This window comes from Urocitellus parryii, chromosome 6, assembly GCF_045843805.1.
Source record: "Urocitellus parryii isolate mUroPar1 chromosome 6, mUroPar1.hap1, whole genome shotgun sequence".
Taxonomy (NCBI): domain Eukaryota; kingdom Metazoa; phylum Chordata; class Mammalia; order Rodentia; family Sciuridae; genus Urocitellus; species Urocitellus parryii.
The window spans coordinates 192,708,873-192,730,529 of NC_135536.1; the positions used below are offsets into that span (position 1 = coordinate 192,708,873).

Genomic DNA, 21,657 nt, shown 5'->3' on the forward strand with positions numbered 1-21,657 from the left:
TCATTTGGTGACGCTCCCTAAAGCCGCCGCGCTGCCGCGGGGGCGACGGGGGTCGGGCGGCGAGCGCGCGCGCGGGTCTTTTGCGACGGTGCCCGGCGGCGCTGGCCCCGCCCCTCCGCCCCCGTGCGGCCGCCCGCCCCGCCCCCGTCGCTGCGCTCGCTCCGGGCCGCGCGGCCCCCGCCCGCTTCATGTGGCCCGGCCCGCGGCGGCCGGCGGCTGGGATCGGCGAGGCGGCGGCGGCGGCCCGCGAGGCTCGGGAGGCGGCGGCCGAGGCCCAGGCGGCGGCGCACGGGAGCGGCGGGAGCAGGCCCGGCCCTCGAGCGGCCGCCCGGCTGCAGCATGCGCGCCCGCCGGGGGCTGCTGCGGCTGCCGCGCCGCTCGCTGCTCGCCGCGCTCTTCTTCTTCTCGCTCTCGTCCTCGCTGCTCTACTTCGTCTATGTGGCGCCCGGCATAGGTAGGAGGGGGCCTCCCGGGACCGACCCCGACCCGGGCCCGGCGCGCCTGAGGCCGCCGCACCTTCCCGCCCGGCCCCGGGGCCCCGCCCGCCGCCCCGCGGACCCTTCCCGCCGCCCCGGCGCGGCTCCCGGCATTCCGCGCCTCCTCCCCCGGCGCCGGAGCCCCCTGCCCGCCCGAGCCGCGCTCCCGCGCCGGGTCTCCGGTCCCCCGGTCCCCGGGTCCCCGGGTCCCGCCCGGCCCCTGGCCCGCCGCGCTGCCCACTCCCCCGCCGCGTCCTGCGCGCCCCCGAGTCCGAGCCCGGGGAAGGGGGGTGTCCGCGCCCTCCTTTCTTCCACTCCCCGCTCCCAGCCTTGCGGGCGGGGAGGAGGCGGCTCCTCGTGTCAGCCAGCCGGTGCCCGCTTTGGGGACCGAGGGGAAGTTTGAATTGGCCCCAGAGGAGGGACTGTGACCAGGGCCTCCGGGAGCCGCTGCCAGGTGGAAGTGGGGGGAGCGTGGCCAAGACCGGGAAGGGGACTGGTTCTTCTCAGAGGCTCGTCCTCCAAGGAAGACAGCCCCGAGGAGCGCACCCCGCCCGCACGCACTGTGAGAACCGAGCCGGCGGAGGACAGAGGACATCCAGGTCAAACCTGGATCCCAGCCCCTGCCCGGGATGACCTTGGGCAGGTGACCGAGCCTCAGCTTTTCTCCTCTGTGAAATGGGGGTACGAACCCCAACCCATAAAGATTTAAGGGTGGAAGTCGATAAATGCCTTTTAAAGCTATTATCACTCTACCTGGTGCATGAGAGTTTTCAAAATAAGTAAAAACATTGATTATGTGTAAGTTTCAGAAAAGAAGGGAGTAGGTGGAAGATTTAAAGAATATCTTTACCTGCCTTGCCATCACCATGGAACTCAGATAAAACCTCAGTGTTGGGCGAAAAGTGAGCAGAAGATGCTGTTGGGGGGTGAGGCAAGGACAGTAAATTCTGCTGAAAAATTCTGATTATTTGGGAGTCAGAGATGATGGTTTAGCTATAGGGAAAATGCCTTTTAGTATTGTACTAGTAACGAGTGCCATTGTCTGTTGACTGCCAATACTGAACTGGCAGAACAGAGAAATTTCCAGAAATTTCTCTCCTGATTATTTAAAGAAGCATATTTTCCCTTGATGGTTAATATTGATGTTTGGTACTGTGAACTGGATCTGGGAAGCTGGAACAGGCAGCATCAGATTACCCTAACCATTTATTTACCCAGTGTCTTAGGGAAATGCATCCCTCTAGGGAGGTAGAATATGTGGCTTGTTGGCACTGAATGATTAGATGGTAAAAAGATAGGGATTCTGGCAGAACAAGAATAGATGACTAATTAGTGGAATTAATTGAGAAAATAATTCATTAGCATACTAGATATTAGATTTCTTAAAAGTGGATCCAAAGTGATGGGTTTGGACCCAGAGGCAGTGGTAGAGCCATTCTCCCCCTCCTTTTGTGAAAGTGACAGGTATTTCTGGTCTGGTTCCATAAGTCAGCTGTATCTAAAGGGGAGACTGTGTCTCATGGAGGAGATAATCACCCTTTTGATTGGAAAGGTTTGGAGCCAAATTCTTCTACAGAGTTGAAAATTAGGATTAATCAAGATTCCCCAATGGTAGACTTTTGGTCCATGGAACTATGTTTAAAGTGCCATATATTGTATGACCGAAAGATGTAAAGCACTTCAATTTTCATTAGTGTCTCCTTGGATCTAAGTGTTTGCAAAGGCTGATCTACTTAGTTTTCGGTTCTGTTAGTGGGAAAGAGGAACAGTAAAAAGGATGTGGAGGAGTCCTGGTCTTTACTCAACCACTGTTAGGTTTAGCAGTTTGTCTTGCCTTGTTAATAATGAACTTAATTTTCCAAATGTCTAGCTTTGGACTGTGGGGAGGCAGATGCTCCCAAAAGGTTAAGGCAGCCTGAAGGAATACATCGGTTCTCATGTGCCTTGGGATAGGAAGACCTTATTTGAGACAGTTATTAAAATGAGCTTAGAAAATATATTAGTTTGAACCACATGAAATTCTGTTTTGTAGGTCAAAACAGTGTATTAACTGTTTCATATAGTTTGGTCTGAAACATTTGCAGATAATGACACATCTGTTTTCTGGCACAATGGAAAGTGGCAGACTCCTGTTTCCTCCTAGGTTTAATTTTTTTTTCCTGTCCTTGCTCTTGATTTATTTTGTATAACTTGTGGCCATGTGCTCAAGGGCAAAGAGAAATTATCACTCCACCAGTACAACTATATTCAGAAATAGGTAGACTTGAATTTTGAATGAAAAAAATCATGTTATAAATGTTTTCAAGTTATTTGTGTTTAATACCACCTAGACAAAATTTCAGCCTAACCATTAACTTAGTATTTTTTAGATGATTGTAGTTCTTAACATTGTTGATCCATAATCAAAAGCAAATGGAAATTTTCTTGGACTTGAGAGTTTTCTGTGAAATGGAGGTAATGATACCAACTGACCTAGAAAATTAGGTACATGGGAAATTCCTGAATGTGACCCTAGTGTGTTTGCAACAAATCCAAAGTACTCTAATATCCCTATCCAATCCAGTGAGTATTTTAAAAATATGGTTGAGCTGGATGTTATGTTTTTTTAAATTCAGAGGTACTGTTTTAGGGCTATGGTTGTAGCTCAGTGGCAGAGTGCTAGCCTAGCATGTTCGAGGCACTGGGTTCGATCCTCAGCACCACATAAAAATATATAAATGTTTTTTTTCTTTAAAGAAGTAGTGTTTTATATCAGCACTGTAGGAGAAATTAAAAGGATGGACAGAAAGTATGAGAAAAGTGGTGGATTTGAAAAGGGAAGAGGAAGGTGATAAGATCATGAACATGTATGGCTTCTGCCCTCATCACTAACATCTGTTTCACCTGTAGGATTGAGGTATCCCTTTTCCTTTCAGGACTCTGAAGAAATCTTTGAACATATTAGTGGCCCTTTAACTTAAAAAGAAATCTAAGGGCTCAGAGTACTTCTAATGTTCTAGCTTGATCAGGTCTTTTAAAAGATAACAGGAGTGAGCTATTTACAAATATACATAAAAGTGCTGATTTTAAAACATGGTAGGGACTTTATGGTGCTATCATGTCAAGGTACAGGTTCTTGACCTCTGCACATTGTTAACACAGCAACCAGTACTGTGTGGTTAAGGGTAGTAGTTTATACATTAATGGAATTTTTTAATTAAAGTTCTGTTCTGCCATTTAAACTACTTTTCTCTTGTTCTTTGATTGCTGAAAAAAGGAAATGAATGATTTTTTCTTCTTTTTTTTTGGCCTGCTTAGTTTCAAGAAAAGTTTGATTTATGGCTAGCTTTTAGAAGGCAGGAACCAGGACTCTAATTTCACCTGACTTGATCAAATGACCTTGAGCAAGTCACTTGACTTCTGTGATCTGATACTTCAAAAAACAAAATGAAACTATTTGAAAAAGTAGATAGAACTGCATCTTAATAGAGTTTTTAGTCAGCTTTGAAAAAAATCATACCTCAATAGAGCTAGGGAAATGTTTTAGTATGTAGAAGGTTGATGATTCGTGTACGTGCTATACAAATATTGGACCTAAGGTTTTAGAGAAGATACGTGTTTTATATAATCAATATCATTTTTTTTCTAATAATCACTAAAATTTTTCAGATCTCCTCCAGTCAAGTATATCATGAAATAGACCTTTTTTGTTTGTTTTACACCAACATACCCTTTGAACACCAGGTACTTAATGCCTGGGCTTTTCTCGAATGAAATGTGTATGGGGAAATGTGGGTTATTTCATTTTAGAAAATTAAAAAACCTCATCCTGCTAAAGACACCTTCTGAATTTCCCTCAACCCACACACACTCTGGCTCACATATTTGAGTATAGTGTTGTGCATTCTTTCTTAGAAGGAATCCATATTTGGAGAACAGGTTGGAGTTATAAAACTGAGCAGCACCACCGATGACCAGGGTTTCTGGGGGGGGGGGTTTCTGTCCTCTATGCGGAGGTTTATTATTTATTTATTTATTAGGTGTAGATGGACACAACACCATGCCATTATTTTTATGTGGTTCCGAGGATGGAACCCGGGTCCCGCTCGTGCTAGGCGAGCACTCTACCGCTGAGCCACAATCCCAGCCCCTATGCAGAGGTTTTGCTATATTGGAAGCAAGGTCTTGGGTTTGGAGTTGAAAGTTTCCTTTTTTTTTAATACTTATTTTCTAGTTGTAGATGGACACAGTATCCTTATTTCTTTTCTTTTCTTTTTTTTTTTTTTAAGAGAGAGGGGGAGAGAGAGAGAGAGAAAATTTTTTAATATTTATTTATTTTATTTTTAGTTCTCGGCAGACACAACATCTTTGTTGGTATGTGGTGCTGAGGATTGAACCCGGGCCGCACTCGTGCCAGGCGAGCGCGCTACCACTTGAGCCACATCCTCAGCCCCTTACTTCATTTTTATGTGGTGCTGAGGATCGAACCCAGTGCCTCATGCGTGCTGGATGAGCGCTCTCTACCTCTGAGCCACAACCCCAACTCCGAAATTTTCTTTAATAGCAAAAACAGGCTAGTCCTGGACAGTCTGTGGGAGCAGCTGTTCACACAGTCCTGGTCACTCTTCTGGGACATGGGTACTCTAGTCAGTGAGCAGCTTCTGCCACAGGCCTGTTTTCCCCTCCTGAGCTGGACAGGCTAGTGGGAGCAGTGTGTGATGAGCCCCAGGAAGGAGGTCTCTGTGGCCTTGCCTCTCAGAGCTCTTTGGGAAGGTAAAATGCAAAGAGGTGGCAGGACACAATGCTGCTGGCTGTCCTGCTGCCTTGTATTTTGTGCCTTTTCGACCCTGGAAGATGTGTTGCGCGCATCCAGGGATGTGAAACAGACACAAACTTGTAGCAGGCCAGAAGCGGGAGTGTAAAATGGGGCCTGTAAAAGGAGCGAGAAAAGTGGAGGTGAACAGTGGTCAGGATACAGGATAATCGAAGCCAGCAGATTGGGCGTGGGTTAGGGGAAGAGAGAAGGCGGGCCTGTGGGTGCTATCAGTGAAAGCACAGTTATCCTTCAGGTTTCACGCTCCCCGGATGAGGGCTTGCCTGCCTTGCACACCGTGTGTGTTTTGTAGAATATTGTGAGAAAGTTAAAGAAATTTAAGGTCACTGGGTCGTTAATCTGGCATTTGAGTGTCTTTCCTGTTCCTAAATATGGGGGATCTTTGAATTCAGTTTTTTTTTTTTTAACAGTAAGAAATTTGATTACTCTATTTAACAAAAGTCTTCGAGTTGGCAGTTCCAGGGTGAATTCTAAGGTTTGAACTGCTGTTTTTATTTCATAGATGATCATATAAACCCAGGTTAGGTTATTATCTTGCCCAAATTGGGGAATTAGTAAGATATTCCTGAGTATGATTGAAAAAATGTCACAAGAGACAGAGAGTAATAGAAGGCAGTGTGTAATTAGGTGCTCAATTGTGCGAGACTGGCCCTTAAAAAGATGGGGTTCAGATCTGGGAGAGAGGCGTGTAGAAGGTGTTCATTTGTTTTTGGTACCAGGAATTGAACTCAGGGGCATTCAGCCACTGAGCCACATCCCAGCCCTATTTTGTATTTTATTTAGAGACAGGGTCTCACTGAGTTGTTTAGCACCTCGCTTTTGCTGAGGCTGGCTTTGAACTCGTGATCTTCCTGTCTCAGCCTCCTGAGCTGCTGGGATTACAGGTGTGCCCCACTGTGCCTGGCTCAACGTTTTTTTTTTTTTTTTTTTTTTTTTAAATTTAGTTTTATGATTTTTTTTTAATGTGGTTCTAGGGATCAGACTCAGTGCCTCATGCATTCTAGGCAGGTGCTCTACCACCGAGCCATAACCGCAGCCCTCAACATAGTTTTTTGGTACCTCCTCTTGTCAGATGTGCGTTGGGGAATTGAGTGATCTAGAAGGGGTGAGGTCGAGCTATCTTTTATCTAGTACTGTGATTCTTGCGGGAGGGTTTTGTACCTGTGCTTTTTCTATGATGGGGAGACAGCTAAGTACAGGTTACTTTGTATCGTGCTGGGAGTGACTTGGGAGAGCTTTTTGAAGAAGTGATGTTTGACCTGGGGTAGAGCCAATCACTCACCAGTCTCGGATGAAATGTTAGGGGCTGCCCAGCACACAGAAGGGCTCTGAGACAGGAGTGAGCTTGGGTGGAGTTGGCTGCAGTTTTGTGCGTGAGGGGCCTTCCTGTTCAGGAAGGTAGGCTGGGTGCGAGTGCAGGCCATGGGAAGATCACAGAAGAGGAGTGAACCTGAGCTGAGAGATCACCCGCCCAGTCAGCCCTGACTGAGTGGGCAGATTGTTTTCCATTTTCTTACTCATCAAATAGAGGATACTGCTTTTCCCAGGGTGGTTGTCAGAATTGAGCACTGAGACTGGTACAAAGCCCTTCATGCTTGTCATTATTTCTTACCGTAGGTGATGTCCTCCTGCTCTGTACCGATTCCAGGGTCCCTTCGACATCTGAAGTTAATGATTTGGAGCAGGTGTGTGATTGGGACCTTGAAGTAGAAAGCAGGGTAGTGATTCCTTTTATCCAGTAAAGATCCTCCCCGCTTTTTCGTGTGTGTGAGGTGCTGGGGATGAAACTCAGGGCTTTGTAAGTGCTGGGCAATGCTCCACTGCTGAGATACATCCCCAGTTCTCGGACCCCCCACCTTTTTTTACCCTAGGGGAGCTTTACCACTGAGCTACATCCCTAATCCCCCTATCCCCCCCTTTTTTGAGAGAGAGAGAGAGAGAGAGAGAGAGAATTTTTTAATATTTATTTTTCAGTTTTCGGTGGACACATCTTTATTTTATTTTATGTGGTGCTGAGGATCTAACCCAGCGCCCCGCGCATGCCAGGCGAGCGCACCACCGCTTGAGCCACATCCCCAGCCCCTCCATCCCTTTTAAAAATTTAAGTTGCAGATGGACACAATACCTTTATTTTATTTATTTATGTGTGGTGCTGAGGATTGACACCAGTGCCTCATGTTTGCCTGGCAAGTACTTTACCACTGAGTCACAACTCCAGCCCCCCTAGTCCTTTTTTTTTTTTTTTGTGTGTGTGTGTGTGTGTGGTACTGGGAATGGAACCCAGGGTCTTGTGCATGCAAGGCAAGCACTCTACCAACTGAACTATATCCCCCCACCCCATGTCCTTTTTATTTTTTTTATATAATCTATTTTATTTTATTTTTTTAAAGAGAGAGTGAGAGAGGAGAGAGAGAGAGGATTTTTTTAATATTCATTTTTTAGTTCTGGGCGGACACAACATCTTTGTTGGTATGTGGTGCTGAGGATCAAACCCGGGCCGCACGCATGCCAGGCGAGCGCGCCACCGCTTGAGCCACATCCCCAGCCCCCCCAAGTCCTTTTTAAATTTTTATTTTGAGACATGGTCTTGCTAAATTCTTGGGGCCGGCCTTGAACTTGCAATCCTGCCTCAGCCTCCTGGGTTGCTGGGATTACAGGTGTGCACCACCACCCCTGGCAATCTTTTTTTTTTTTTTTTAAAGGGGGGGGGAGAGAGAGAGAGAGAATTTTTTTTTTAATATTTATTTTTTAGTTCTCGGCAGACACAACATCTTTGTTGGTATGTGGTGCTGAGGATCGAACCTGGGCTGCCTGCATGCCAGGCGAGCGCGCTACAGCTGAGCCACATCCCCAGCCCACCCCTGGCAATCTTAAAGGTCCTGTGGAGGGGCTGTGTCTGCTTCAGGCAGCATAGCCTCGGTCTTTGGGGTGAGGGAATAGCCCCCTGTGAGCAGCCTCTTTCTTTAGGACATTTGCCTGGGAACATAGGTCTTAGAATTTCTACACTGAGTCTGTCTTCCAAAATCATTTTGACAAAGAAAGGGGAAAAGAGAAGGTGTGTTGTTTTGGTCAAAGGGAAAAACTGAAAGAATTTTACAGGGAATATTTTTGGGAATTTTATGGGAATGTCTTTGGGATGTTTAGAGCATTTCCCCCCCTTTTCCTTTTCAGTCCTCTTTTGTCCCCAGGGCAGTCCTTTTAAGTTTCAATCTGCAGAGTCAGTTTTCCCCCTTCAGCTGCTAAGCATGGAGCAGAGCCCTGGACCCCTCCTCAGTGCTCTAGGAAGCTGGATGTTAAGTGGAAGTGAGGGCTGCATTTTGACCCACTCATTCTTTTTACAGGGCGGCTTTATGCTGAGGAGCATTCAGACTCCTGCCAGTCCTGTGGATTCATTCTGTGTTTTCCCAAGCATGGGAATCACACGTTCGATAATTTACAGTGCTACTTTTTTTTCCAAAGTCCTCTTGCAGTTTGTTAGTTGGAGTGAACAATTATTTGCCCCTGGGCATTGTCCTCCTTCTTTTGAGGTTAGAGTTGTCCAAAGACTTTGCTGCCAGCAGAAGGGAGCAGGCCATTGTTTCTGAGGTGCCTTAGTTACAGCATCAATTATGGACAGCTCTCCTGGGAGTTGGCCTGAGGGTGCCGGTGGAACTGTGGTGCTGAGGGTCAGGTGCCAGAAAGCAAAGACCCAAGCAGGCCCAGGGTTGTGTCTGAAACTTAAATTAACCTGGGGTACTAGAGAGCATAACTAAATAAATATTAGTACCCAGGGAGCTTTTTCCGCCCTCCAGGGGTCCTAAAAGTACAATTAATAGATATTGAAACCTTTTGCTTAATTCTCCTGTGTTGAACAGCCAAAAACTTGGAAAGATGGGGGAAAAGAAAACAGAACAGTTTTTTTCTCCTTAAAAGCTGCTGGTTATTTCATCCTGAGTCCTGCTGTTAGGCACTAAGCCTAAAGTGTATTCGTGATCGGATGTGTATATTTTTCTGTTTGTTAGCCCATCGACCTGTGATCGTGATGTGTGTGTGTGTGTGTGTGTGTGTGTGTGTGTAGTACTGGGCCATGAACCAAGGGGCGCTCTACCACTGAGCTACTTCCCCAGTCCTTTTTATTTTTAGTTTTGAAGTAGGCTCTCACTAAACTGTGGAGGCCTTGAACATTTGATCCTCCTGTTTCAGCCTGGAGTTGCTGGGGTTACAGATGTGCACCCACACCTGGTAATTTAAAAAAAGAAAAATTTAAAAAAGAAAAATCTTTTTTTTTTTTTTTAAATATCTTTAGTTGTAGGTGGACACAATACCTTTATTTTGTTTATTCTTTTTTTTTTTTTTAATGTGGTGCTGGGGGATCAAACCCAGCAACTCATGCATGCTAAACAGGCGATCTACCCTATTATCTTCCCAGCACTTGTAATTTTCTTTCTTTTTAAAATTAATTATGTGGCTCAGTGGTCAAGTGCTTCCCTAGCATGCCCTGGATTCCATCCCCAGCACTGGAAGAAAAAATACCCTAGGCATCCTAGTAGATGTGAAATGGTACCTCACTGCAGTTTCAGTTTGCATTTCTCTGTTGACCTGCAGTGCTGAGCATCTTTTCATGTATTACTGGCCATTTGCATATCTTGTTTAGAGAAATGTCTACTCAGGTTATTTGCCCATTTTTGCTTTTTAATTTTTTTTAATTTTTTGGTACTGGGGATTGAACCCAGGGACACACATCAGATTTGTGATTTGCAAATATTTGGTCCCATTCTATGGCTGTCTTTTCATTCCCCAGATAGTGTCCTTTGATGCACAAAGTGTTTAAAATTAAGTTTGTGTGTGTGTGTGTGGGGGGGCGGTCGGGGGGAGCGGTGCTGGAAGTAAATCCAGGGTCTTGTGTGTGTTGGGCAAAGCTTTTAATTTTAATGAGGTCCAATTTACTTATTTATTTATTTATTTATTTATTTATTTTTTCCTTTGTACTTTAAAGATACCCTATCCTGCAAGTAGTATCACTTAACTTTTGGTCTCTACAGTGTTCCCATTTCTTTTTCTGCCCATGAAGCTACTGAGTTGATTGTATTTTATGTTTTTGGTACTGAGGATTGACAGTAGAGGTGTTCAGCCACTGAGCAACACTCCCAGACTTCTTACATTTTGAGACAGGGTCTCACTGAGTTGCTGAGGCTGGCTTTGAACTCGTGATCCTCCTGCCTCAGCCTTCTTAGCTGCTGGGATTATAAGCATGCCTTGCAGAGCCTGGCCTGATTTGATTTTTGAGAAAGCTAGAGTCAAAGTTTTGTTTTATTTATTTATTTTTTTTCTCTTGTGCTAAGTGTAAGCTTAGTGTTAGTTTCTTGATTTCAGGTTCTTTGTCTTTAATATTGCTCCTCTGTTTGCCAAAGCTGAGATGCTCTCCATTGTTAGATGTTTCAAGTGTTTGAAGGAAAAGTCTTCTGGCACCTCTTCTGAGGGCAGTGGGTAGCCATATCTTTTGTATTTCTTGTTTGTTGGTTATTTTGTTCAGCAGGACCTAAGTATAACTCATTTTTTTTTTTTTTTAACATTTTCTGCTTCTAACTGCAGTTCTGTAAATGCATGTAAGACACGGCTAAATGTTGGGACACATTTAGCCCTGTCTTAATTTTTGGTGTGGGGGACTGTACCATTCACAGGTTATGCATAAATACAGAAGAGAACTTTGTAAAATACGGGTTGGTAAACAGTTAATGAGATGGGGCTCATTTTTTTCATATGGAAATGAAAGGGAAAAGTAAATTGTCCTTGGCATCTGCTGGGTTCTCACCTGTTCACGTGGTGCTACTTAATAATAAGTGGTGATTATAGTAAAGACGCTGAGGTGGGACTTCAAGCCTGCTATTGTGGGAGTTTGTGTGTGTGCCTTCAGATTCTAAATTCTTTATTCCCTAGAACATTCCATCTGTCTCCTCAGGCTTCCCTAGTCCATGACACAGGCACAGGCTCCCAAGATGGTCCTTGATGACCATAGACAGGTGTTGTGTGACCACAGAATTTTTTTCCCCTTTTCCTTTATAATATCAGAAAGTGAAGAATCAAATAATGAAGAAAAAGGACAATCTAACTTAGAGAAACCTGCTGGACCCCTGCAACTCTGATTTGGTAAAACCTGGCAATTTTAGTATATTTTTCTTGATACCAGCTGAATTGTATGTGGTGTTATCCAAGTGAGAAGGATAATAATAGTGATTATAGGCAGGTGGTACTAGGAAATGTTTAATATTTGGGGGCTTGGGTTAAAAGGTTAAATTACAAATTTGGCTTTGCATGTATTTGTCTGATTTGCCGCCCATTTGTATATCTTGTTTAGTAAATAGTCGGTAAGCAAATGAAGGCAGGTGAAGGTTGGCAGATCTGAAGTTCTAAGGTGTAAACTAACCTACTGTTCCCTGCTCATTTGTGTATGTTGAAACTTGCTGCACAATTGAGCCTTTAAGGTGAGGAATTAAGAGGATCAAATAAAAACATGGTTTTGTAAAAATGTTAATTACAGTTGGAAGTATGATTCACAGCACAATTTCAGATTCAGGTTCATGATGCCCCCTGCAGTCAGATGCTTGGAGGCTGTTCGGGGGCCAGGTTTGTGCACAGTTGAGAAGTGTTTTCTGGCCCACTTAAGACTCAAGATGAATTTTAACATTAATTTCAAGTCGCAGTACTTTCTATTTTATATAGCATGTATATTGATACTGTAAATCACAAATCTGTGTATTAATGGTTTGTCTTATGCCTAAACCTGAAATCTATATAAAAAAATTGACAAACATAAGGAAACAATTAGTACTGACAAGGATTGAATTTAGGCCTTTTCACAAGCACTCTAACTGAGCTACAGTTCAGCCCTTCTAAAATTTTTATTTTGAGCTTGGCACAGTGGTGTACATTTGTAATCCCAGTGATTCAGGAGACTAAGGCAGAAGGATCTCAAGTTCAAGTCCAGCCTCAGCAATTTATCGAGGAGGCCCTAAGCAATTTAGTGAGACCCTGTCTCAAAATAAAAAACAGCAACAGCTGGGTGGAAGGCGCACGCCCGGGATCCCAGCAGCTCAGGAGGCAGAGGCAGGCGGATCAAGTTCAAAGACAGCTCAGCAACCACAGTAAGGCCCTCAGCAACGCAGGGGCCTTACTCTAAATAAAATACAGAAAAGGGGCTGGGGATGTGGCTTTGTGGTTAAGTGCCCCTGGGTTCAATCCCTGGTACCACCAAAACAACAACAAAAAGGGCCTGGGGATAGTAAAGGCTCCTGAATTAAATTCACAGTACCTTTTTTTTTTTTTTTTTTAATTTTGAGACAAGGTCTTACAAAATTGCCCAGGCTGACCTTGAACCTGTGATCCTGTCTGCCGTGTCCTAAGTAGCTGGGATTATAGGGGTGCATCACTGCACCCATTGGTATAGTAATTCTTACATATTGCTGAGAACATTGCTTCCAATTTTAATTAAAAAACATTTAAGTTTTCAAGTTTATGGTAAGATACATATTTATGGCTTAAATATGCTTGCCAATCTTTGCTTTGGATATGAAAGATTGTTTTATTCTTTATTTCTTTGAAAGAGGGACAAAGAAGAAACACTTTCTGAAAACGAAGTCCGAGCGGGTGATGTGGAAAGTCAGCCATCATTCACAAACAGCTGTTTTTTGTGTTCTATATTATTGAGTAGAAAGTGGAAATAATTTTCCTTCTGTTGCTGCGATTATCTAAGCTAGGCCAGGCCTGAACCTGGTGGTTGCTTTGTCTGAAAGTGGCCACTGGAATCCTTCGATGTGTGCTGGGCCTGTGTTGTGTGTGGGAGGAAGTTCAATGTTTGGGTTTTGGTGTTGGATTGATTTTCTGTCTCATTGTTGACTTGGCACGCCTAGCTTTTTTATTCTGGTTTAAAGTATTAGGAATCTTAAGATTTGTAGGAATTAGATTTGGATTTCATTTGGCACTAAGGGGAAATTAACTCCAGGTTAAGGGCTGCTTTTTGGGTTGGCTTTATGATCAAGGTAATTTTTTTTCCTTAATAATTATAGAAAATTTCAAACATATAAGTGTAAAGTGCATAGTAGAATGGGCAAAAGTAATTTTTTGGTGTGACCAGGGATTTATCATGCAACACATAAAGGTGAAAGGGCCCCCGCCCCCAAGTAAAACATAATCACAGACTCATCCTTAATCTTTTTTTTTAACATTAAAAATAATTTTTTTTAAGCTGTAGATGGTCACACAATATCTTTATTTTTATGTGGTGCTGAGGATCGAACCCAGTTTGATATGTGAGGCAAACACTTCACCCCTGAGCTCAGCTCCAGCCCAAATCTGGGTTTTTTTAAGCTTCTTGGTAACTGAGTGCATTTTGGTTCAGGTGTCTTGCTGACCCAGGTACCTCTGAAAAGGAATGACAAACAATGGGTAAGCTCATAGGAACACTGTGAGGATTCAAGGGAGGCTGTCAACTACCTGACCACAGTGGTGGATGAGGAGAGAGCTGGCCAGCTACAGAAGGAGCCTCCTTGTACCAGCAGCGCCAGCACTCTGCGTGCAGAGGAGACTGGCGTTTCCGGAGGAGTTCTTTTCTTTTTGATTACTTAGTGTTTTAATTTGAACTCAAAATTTAGAGCCGTGAGTGCCTCCCATGTGGTGGCCTTACCCTGAAGGTGCTGCTGAGCCCCAGGAGCAGGTGCCAGGGCCACTGTAGCTGCTGAAGTCTCTGAGGTGCCTAGGGAACACTCTAGTGTACGTGGCACCTGTGTCCTTTTAACTCCTTGGCCTTTTTTTCCTGATAATCTCTTGTTAATTTCTGTAGTTATTTATAGCACTTTGACCAAAGCCACATGGGGCTTACAAAGGAAAGGGTGGCAGTAATGCCCAAGTAGGACTTGTTTGGGCACAGATACTGTGGTGTGTGTTTAGTGACGTTCCCCAGCAGCCACAAGTCAGACACCACCACTGGTCTTATTTTAGTATTTAGTTTTATTAATTTATTAGCTTTATAATTAAAACAGTCTGCATAGATGGAAGCCGTAGTCTCAGGTGGTGGGGTGTGGGTGAGAATCAGGCAGTCCTCATTGTGAAGTCTGAGACTTACTGGTAGATTATTTATGTAAGTAAGCTGTGTCATCAGAGACATTCCAGAATGAGTCATGTTTAATTAGGAACTAACAAATGTTACCACCCTTGTTCTGTTGAACTATGTTTTTAAGCTATTAAGTCAACCTTAAGAGTGATAAAAGGAAATTCACTAATTTATTCATAATCATCTCTTCATCACAAGTGTTTGTTTGCCTCTCTTCTTTACACACATGCGGATATTTGTAAGTTTTGCGACTTAGGAATTGCTAGGCCAATAGAAAAAGCATGGTAACAATTCAGTAAGTGCTGGGTCTGTGATGCAGTCTTTTTGCTGTGAGACCCTTTTCCAGGATTGTTCTGCTTCTGGTACTTTACCACACGTAGTAATGTCTGCGTGTGAGATTATTTCTGGCCAGGGGTTCTTGATTAGAAAGCTGTAAAGAAAACATACTTGCTGGTTTTACCCATGGGGGAACGTTGATGGGAATTTCTCGCCTCTTTGGTGTCAAGTCTGTTTAATCTCATTCCGAAATACTGTTGACAGAATTAAATAGAAGATTTTCAAATATCATTGTATGTTACCCTACTTCTTCCTTTGCTCGGATCCCACTAAGTGGAGATAATAGCCTTTTTTAGGGAGCTGTTGGACTCAGTGATTGCTTTTCTCTGCCTGTTAGGAATGAGTAAACTTGGGTCAGGCACCCAAGTTTACTTTGAGTTTACTTTTTTAATTTATTTACTCCTGTAATCCTAGCTGCTTGGGAGGTGAGGCTGGAGGATTTCAAGTTCCAGGTCAGCCGGGCAACTTAGTGAGATTCTGTGTCAAATTAAAATTTTAAAAATGGGCAGTGGGTGCACTTTCCCAGCACAACCGAGGCCTCAGGATTGATACCCAATAGTACAAAAGGGAAAAAAGAGGGACCCTGGAAGATTAAGATGCTGTTGAGAGGTGGTCCCAGGGTCCCCTCGGTTTCTTTGGAGTCCTGAGGCTTGGCTGCGCTGGCCACAGCACCCAGGTCTCTGTGTCCTTCGCTCCCCAGATGCAGCCGCATGGTGCAGTGGCGCTCTGAATCCATCCTCAGAGTTCACCTGCGGCTTCCCTGGCCCTTCAGGAGGTCTGCTTAGAAGTGCTAGGTATAATGCACATTTGGAATATTTCCTTGCTTCTGAGCTGTTGGAAATGATTAGGTTGAAATTAAATGTGGTATGTTCTTTTTCCACTTTCCTTTTTAATATCTGTACATGCTGTATGAGAATATTATTGATGTCATATAATTTTTTTTCTGCAGTGGTAATTATATGTAGTTTTGCTATAGTGTGACTTAAATATTTCCAAAAAATCACTGTATTATACAGAATTGTTCAGTAAAAGCCAGAGAGCTTGGAGGAAAAATACTGTTATGTATCTACCATTCACGCATTCCATTAGTGACACATTAAAAAAAAAAAAAGAAAAGGACCGGGCAAGGTGGTGCTTGCTTGTAATCCCAGAGACTTGGGAGGCTGAGGCAGAAAGGCAGAAGGATTGCAGGTTTGAGAGCAGCCTTGGTAACTTAAGGAGAGATCCTGTCTCAAAATGAAAAAATAAAAAGGGCTGGGCTGGGCTGGGCTTGTGGCTCAGCGGAAGGTACAAGGCCCTGGGTTTGATCCTCACCACCACATAAAAATAAGTAAAAATAAAGGTTTGTGTCCATCCACGACTAAAAAACAAACAAACAAACAAATAAATAAAAAGGGCTGGGCTGTAGCTTGGTGGTAGAGCCCTTGCCTGGCATGTGTGAGACCCTGGGTTTGATCCCTAGCACTACCAAAAAAAAAAGGTCCTAGTGAAAAAACAACGTTAGCACAGTTTTGCACATTAAATGTTTAAGATATACCAGGATTGTGGCTCAGCGGTAGAGCGCTCGCCTAGCACAGGCAGGGCCTGGGTTCCATCCTCAGCACCACATAAAAATAAAGGCATTGTGTTGTGTCCATCTACACCTAATATATATGTTACTATTTCAAAGTTAAAATGTGGCATTTTTACTTTGAAATAGTCCTGAAGTTTGCTTGTGGAACTGGGTCTCTGCAGCTTGTGGCCCAGTCACTGGGAAGTGGTGGCAGGAAGGTAGCCCCGGTGTGGCCCTCTTGTGTGCTGGGTAGCTGCTGGGTGTTGGAGCTGTGCGGTGCACGCTGGCTGTTCAGGTGGGGGTAGTTTTCTGGGTGTTCACCAGGGAGGAAGTCACACATGCAAAAACAGAATTTGAGTCACGCTCATTGTTCCTAGGTATTCAAGCATTATAGCAGAACAGAGGGTAGGAGACAAAATGTGACATGTAATTTGAATAAATGTATGGAATTTTTAAAAAGCTTTGAAATGTCGATTTATAGAAAAGTTGCAAGTTTAGTCCCGCAGTTTTTTCTGTTTGGTAACATGATGCTCTGTCTTCCCCAAATCCTACAGTGTGTTTTACCAACAAGCACTGTCCAAAAGAGAAACTCAGCCATTAAAATTAAGAAAATAATATTAATACTTCACTACTATCCAGTTACCCCAATGATGTCCCTTTTATATCAAAAGGATCCAATTTAAAGTCATAGTATTTTGTTGTCCTATTTCTTTGGTCTCCTGGAAAATCTGGAAAGTTCTCAGTCCTTGACTTTCATGACTTTGACACTTTGAAGGGTGACAGGTCATCTATTCTGCAGTGTGTCCCTCACTTGGAATCCATTTCTTTGTGGTCCCATATTCATTTTTTTTCCCTGCTAGGAGTTGAACCTCATGCCTTGGGTGTGCCACTGAACTGCATCCTCAGCCCTTTCTGTTTTTGTCTTGAGGCAGGGTCTTCCCGAGTTGCCCAGGCTGGCCTCAAACTTGTGATCCTCCTGCCTCAGCTTCCCTTGTATCTGCCTTACAGTGTGCACCCACAGGCGATGTGGACTGTGACCTGTTGCATTGCTGTTCAAGGCCACATTGTCACTTGTTCCAGGGGGTATCTGCCTGGTTTTTCCAGCCCATTTTTTTTTTTTTAACTTTTAAGTTTTCAGACAGGGTATCACCATGTTGCTAAGGCTGGCCTTGATCTTGCTTTTTTGGGGTGGGGGAGTGGGTCCTGGGGATTGAACTCAGGGCACAGAAACACTGAGCCCAAACACCAAAGCAGCAGGGCTGTGTGGCGTGCCTCTGTAGAACCAGGTGCCTGGTGTCCATCGTCGGACCTGTGGGTGGAGTCGTCTTTCTGTCAGTGTGGACTTACATATTTGTTTTACAGTGCTAGGGGTTGATGGTTTTCTTTTCTTTTTTAAATTGGCACCAACCTGCAGTTTTTCTGTTAATTTTCGTGTGTGCTTGTGTTGATTGGCCATGGGGAGCCCTTCGCTTGGCTGTTTGTCTCGCCGTGTCCGTCACTCCTGAGCATTCGCGTTCTGGTAGATCAGGGTATTTGAGGTAGGTGGTGCTTTACCCATCCAGACTCAGGATGGGCTTTCTTCAGAAACCTCTCGATTGTTCTGGGGAGAGTGGGGGTTTGGAAACCAGCGTCTGGGTGCTGGCTGCGCTCACTGCTCCTGGGCCCTAGTCCGGGTGTGGCGCAGCCTTCTCAGTGGGAAGGTGTGTGTGAAAGAGACCCCCCCACCCCCCACACGGTGGGATTCCCACAGTGACAATCCCACGGCGGCGCCACACCCCAGGGCTCATTCTAGCTTGCTCCCTTTCCATGTTTTTAGCTCCCGTTGTCCTTACGCACTTCTGGGTCAGTCCCCGTGGGACCGCGTTGCTCTGCCCTGCCCCTGTTGGCCGTCCTCCCTGCGCACAGGCCCCAGCTCTCTGCCCGGGGCCTGCCTCTGCTCCAGCCCCCTCAGGCTGGCCGCCAGCAGGGGCGTCCTCCTCGCCCTTCCTGGCTTTGACGCTCCCAGGCTCAAGGGATGGCTCCCCAGTGTGCACCTCACCCACCTCAAAGAAAGGGGAAGAAAGCCCCCAAACAGAAATTCCAGGGGTGCTCTACCAATGAGCGACACCCCCGCCCCCGTCCCCCCTTTTTAAATTTTTAAGTTTTGAGACAGGGTATCACCAAGTTGCTAAGGCTGGCCTTGATTTTTTTTTTGGGGGGGGGGCGGGGAATGAGGATTGAACTTGGGGGTGCTCCACCACTGAGCCACCTCTCCAGCCCTATTTTGTATTTTATTTAGAGACAGGGTCTCACTGAGTTGCTTAGTGCCTCACTACTGCTGAGGCTGACTTTGAACTCATGATCCTCCTGCCTCGGCCTCCCGAGCTGCTGGGATTTACAGGTGTGTGTCACCGTGCCTGGCTTATATAAGACTTTTTGATAAATTCATATTTTAGGGAAAAATATTTGCCTTGGCTATGTCATCTAGTTTTACATCCCGAAAATAAAGTCCCATATCTGTTGGAAAAAAAATTTTTGCTTGGTTTTGTTTGGGACACAGGGTATCCCTCTGTTGCCTAGGCTGGCCTCTAACTCTTATCCTCAGTTGATCCTCCTGCCTCAGCCTTCCAAGTAGCTGAGTCCATAGATACCACATGCCATGTTGAAATTCTTTAAGACTATTTTCTGTGTCTCTCGATGGTCTAGATATTCTTGATGTCTTCATACAGACTGCATGTATTTAGCTAACCATAGGGTGACAATGTTGTGAAACAGTCATCCCTTATAATTATGATAAACTTTTTGCCCTCCCCTCTTCAGCCTTCCCTTGTAGATAGGGACTGGGTGTTTGATAAACTGTTTTCCCAAACACACGAAATGAGCCTGTGGTTTGTCTTGCTGGCGCTCTTGTTCCTTGGCCATCCATGCCCCCCTCCCACCCTGACGGGAGCAGCCAGCAGGTGCTGCTCTGTCTTTGCAGAAGCACTTTGCATGAGCCAACCTGTTAGCACACTAGCTCTTTGAGACGTAGGTGTGGTACATACTAGGAAACCAAGGCTTGGAAAAATTGAAGAATATGTTCAGAGCCAGGCTGGTGGTGCACACCTGCCATCCCAGCATCTTGGAAGGCTGAGGCAGGAGGAGCCAGCCTCAGCAATTTAGCAAGGCCTTAAGCCTTAGGGAGACCCTGTCTCAAAAATAAAAAAAAGGCTGGGATATGGCTCAGTGGTTATGCACCCCCAGGTTCAATCCCTGATTTACAGTCACCCAACTTGTACAGGGTAGATCCATGATTGGAGCCCAGGTGTCTCACCGCTACTCCAGCCTGTGCTCTTGAATAACTCTTTGTTTTTTGCTGAGGCTGGCCTCAAACTTGCAATCCTCCTGCCTCAGCCTCCTCAGTAGCTGAGATTATAGGCTTGTGCCACCATGCCCATCTCTTGAAAGTTGTAGTTGGAAAATGAAAAGTAGATGCCATTAACGATCTGGAAACTCTGCTGCTTAAGTGGCTAAATTGCTTAAATAGGTGCAAAGCAGTGGTGGGCACGAAGCCTAGCCAACCCCTTGACTCTCGTGTCGTCACGGGTGTTCTCTTTACATAGACAGTGCGCTTTGAAATATGAAGAAGAGAGCTTTTCTGATTTCCCTCTGGAAACTGGTGTGAACATTAGAGTCTTAAAAAGTGGATACTTAAGCTGACTGGTGCTTTTAAAAGAAGAGCAGCGCAGACCTCTGCAGCGCGCTGCCTCCTCCCTCCAGCCTGCCCGGGAGTGGGGTCATGTGGCTCATGTCCGAGGGGAGTGCAGTGTCTGTGCTGTGCTTTCAGTGTTGGCAGGTGCAGAGGTTAACTGTTTTGTGCCTTTGTTCCTTTTCATGGCAGCTCTCCCTTGCCCCTGGCATTAGGCGTTTGTGAGGTGGCTGTCTGGGGAGGGGGAACCCTGAACCCTCCCAGCCTCTGGGTGCAGAGTGGTTCTTCCTGCAGAGCTGCAGGCCCGCCCTGGGGTCGCGCTGGCACTTACCCTTACTTGCTCTTTGAACTCCGGGCCAGTCCTGTCTGAGCAGAAGCACCCACCGCCAGCCATGGTTTCGTTTTCCTGTTCTTGGTGCAAGGGATCAACCCAGGGCTTCACCAATGCTAGACAAGTGCTCGCCCGCTGAGCTGCACCCCAGCAGGCTTTTTGAAGTCTCTAAAAGTGGCAAAACTAAAGGAAGCTGGTTTTTTGATGATGCGAAGTCATTAGAGGGGTAAGGCTATTCATGCTCAGAATTCCTGAGCCCCTGAAATCAGAGGTGTAGAGAGCCTGGCTCATAGGCCCTTGGAAACCGCGAGCCAGTTCTGCGCTCGCGTGTGCTCTGTGTGGGACAACGGAATCGCGTGTACCTGGGCCATCACACACTGCTGGCAGCTCAGGCCAGCCATACCTCCTGTGCTCCTGTCCCAGCCCTGCAGTTTGCTGATTTTGTGTCTTTGGGCCAATTGCTGAATGTCCTGTTTCTACACCAGTCCGTAGAGGAGTGATAATGGCGAAGTGCTTATTAGCGAGGCCTGCCGTGGAGAGCATGCCCAGTAATATCAGCTGAGGCCTGGACTGCTATTCTGCCTGCTGGGACAGCATAATCTTGGATGTGGTCTCCGTGGGAATTCACATATAGAGAGGATCTGAAGAATCGCAACATTTTGAAGTAAAGCAGATATTCAAGATTCCTGGGCCTACCTCTGTATTTTACAGAGTGGAATCTAGGAGCTGTTACTGGGTCTGCGCAGCCAGACTAGATCAGAGGCCCAGCGTAGCTCTGGGACGGAGTTTCTGCAGCTACAGCAGGAGCTCTCCTTGCCGTGGTGGTGATGAAGACGGTGTGGTGATGCGGCAGGGGTGGGGGTTTAGCTGGGGTGGGCAGAGAGGCTGTGTGTAAATGGAGGCAGCTGTTGGCCGACCATTGTTTTTATAATGCAGGTGACAGTGAATAGGTTAAGACAAGTTGGCAGGTGAGAACACCCTGAAGACAGTGAGGAAGCTGTTTCTAGGGGCAGAGTTTAGAACAGGTGAGCGGCCATCTGCTGCTTTACAAACGTGGGGTGAGTGGGACGCCCAGGTGTTTCGTCGCTGGGAGAGCCAGGTTATGTGGGTCTTTGAAGTGGCAGCAGGACAAATCGGGTACAAAGGGCATTGTAACTCCATCATCACCAGAGTGTGATAAGATCTGTCACATAGGGGTCATTACAGGTCAGTTACATTTCAGGTCAGGTTTTGTTTTCTCCCCAGTAACTTTTAAGAAAAAGTTGGCTTATAAAATAATATATTCAATGTAGAAAATTTGAGAAATACAGCAAAACATATAGTAAATCAAGGCAGCCTAAAGTCTCATAACCTGATGATCACAGGCTGTTGACATTTTGGTGCTGACTCCTCTGACT

The 21,657-nt window shown here is 45.5% G+C and overlaps 1 protein-coding gene across 2 annotated transcripts in view; it reads left to right on the forward strand.

Moving 5' to 3' along the window:
- Window positions 1–316: 316 nt before the first annotated feature.
- B4galt5 (beta-1,4-galactosyltransferase 5) overlaps window positions 317–21,657 on the forward strand; it is a 70,474-nt gene continuing 49,133 nt past the window's right edge. The window contains exon 1 of one of the 2 annotated variants that reach the window (XM_026390999.2): window positions 317–454. In XM_026390999.2, coding sequence (XP_026246784.1) covers window positions 340–454 — 115 coding nt within the window. In that variant the 5' untranslated portion in view covers window positions 317–339. Of the gene's footprint in view, window positions 455–1,099; window positions 1,120–21,657 lie in introns of those variants that run through there. The other variant, XM_026391000.2, reaches the window with a different exon arrangement.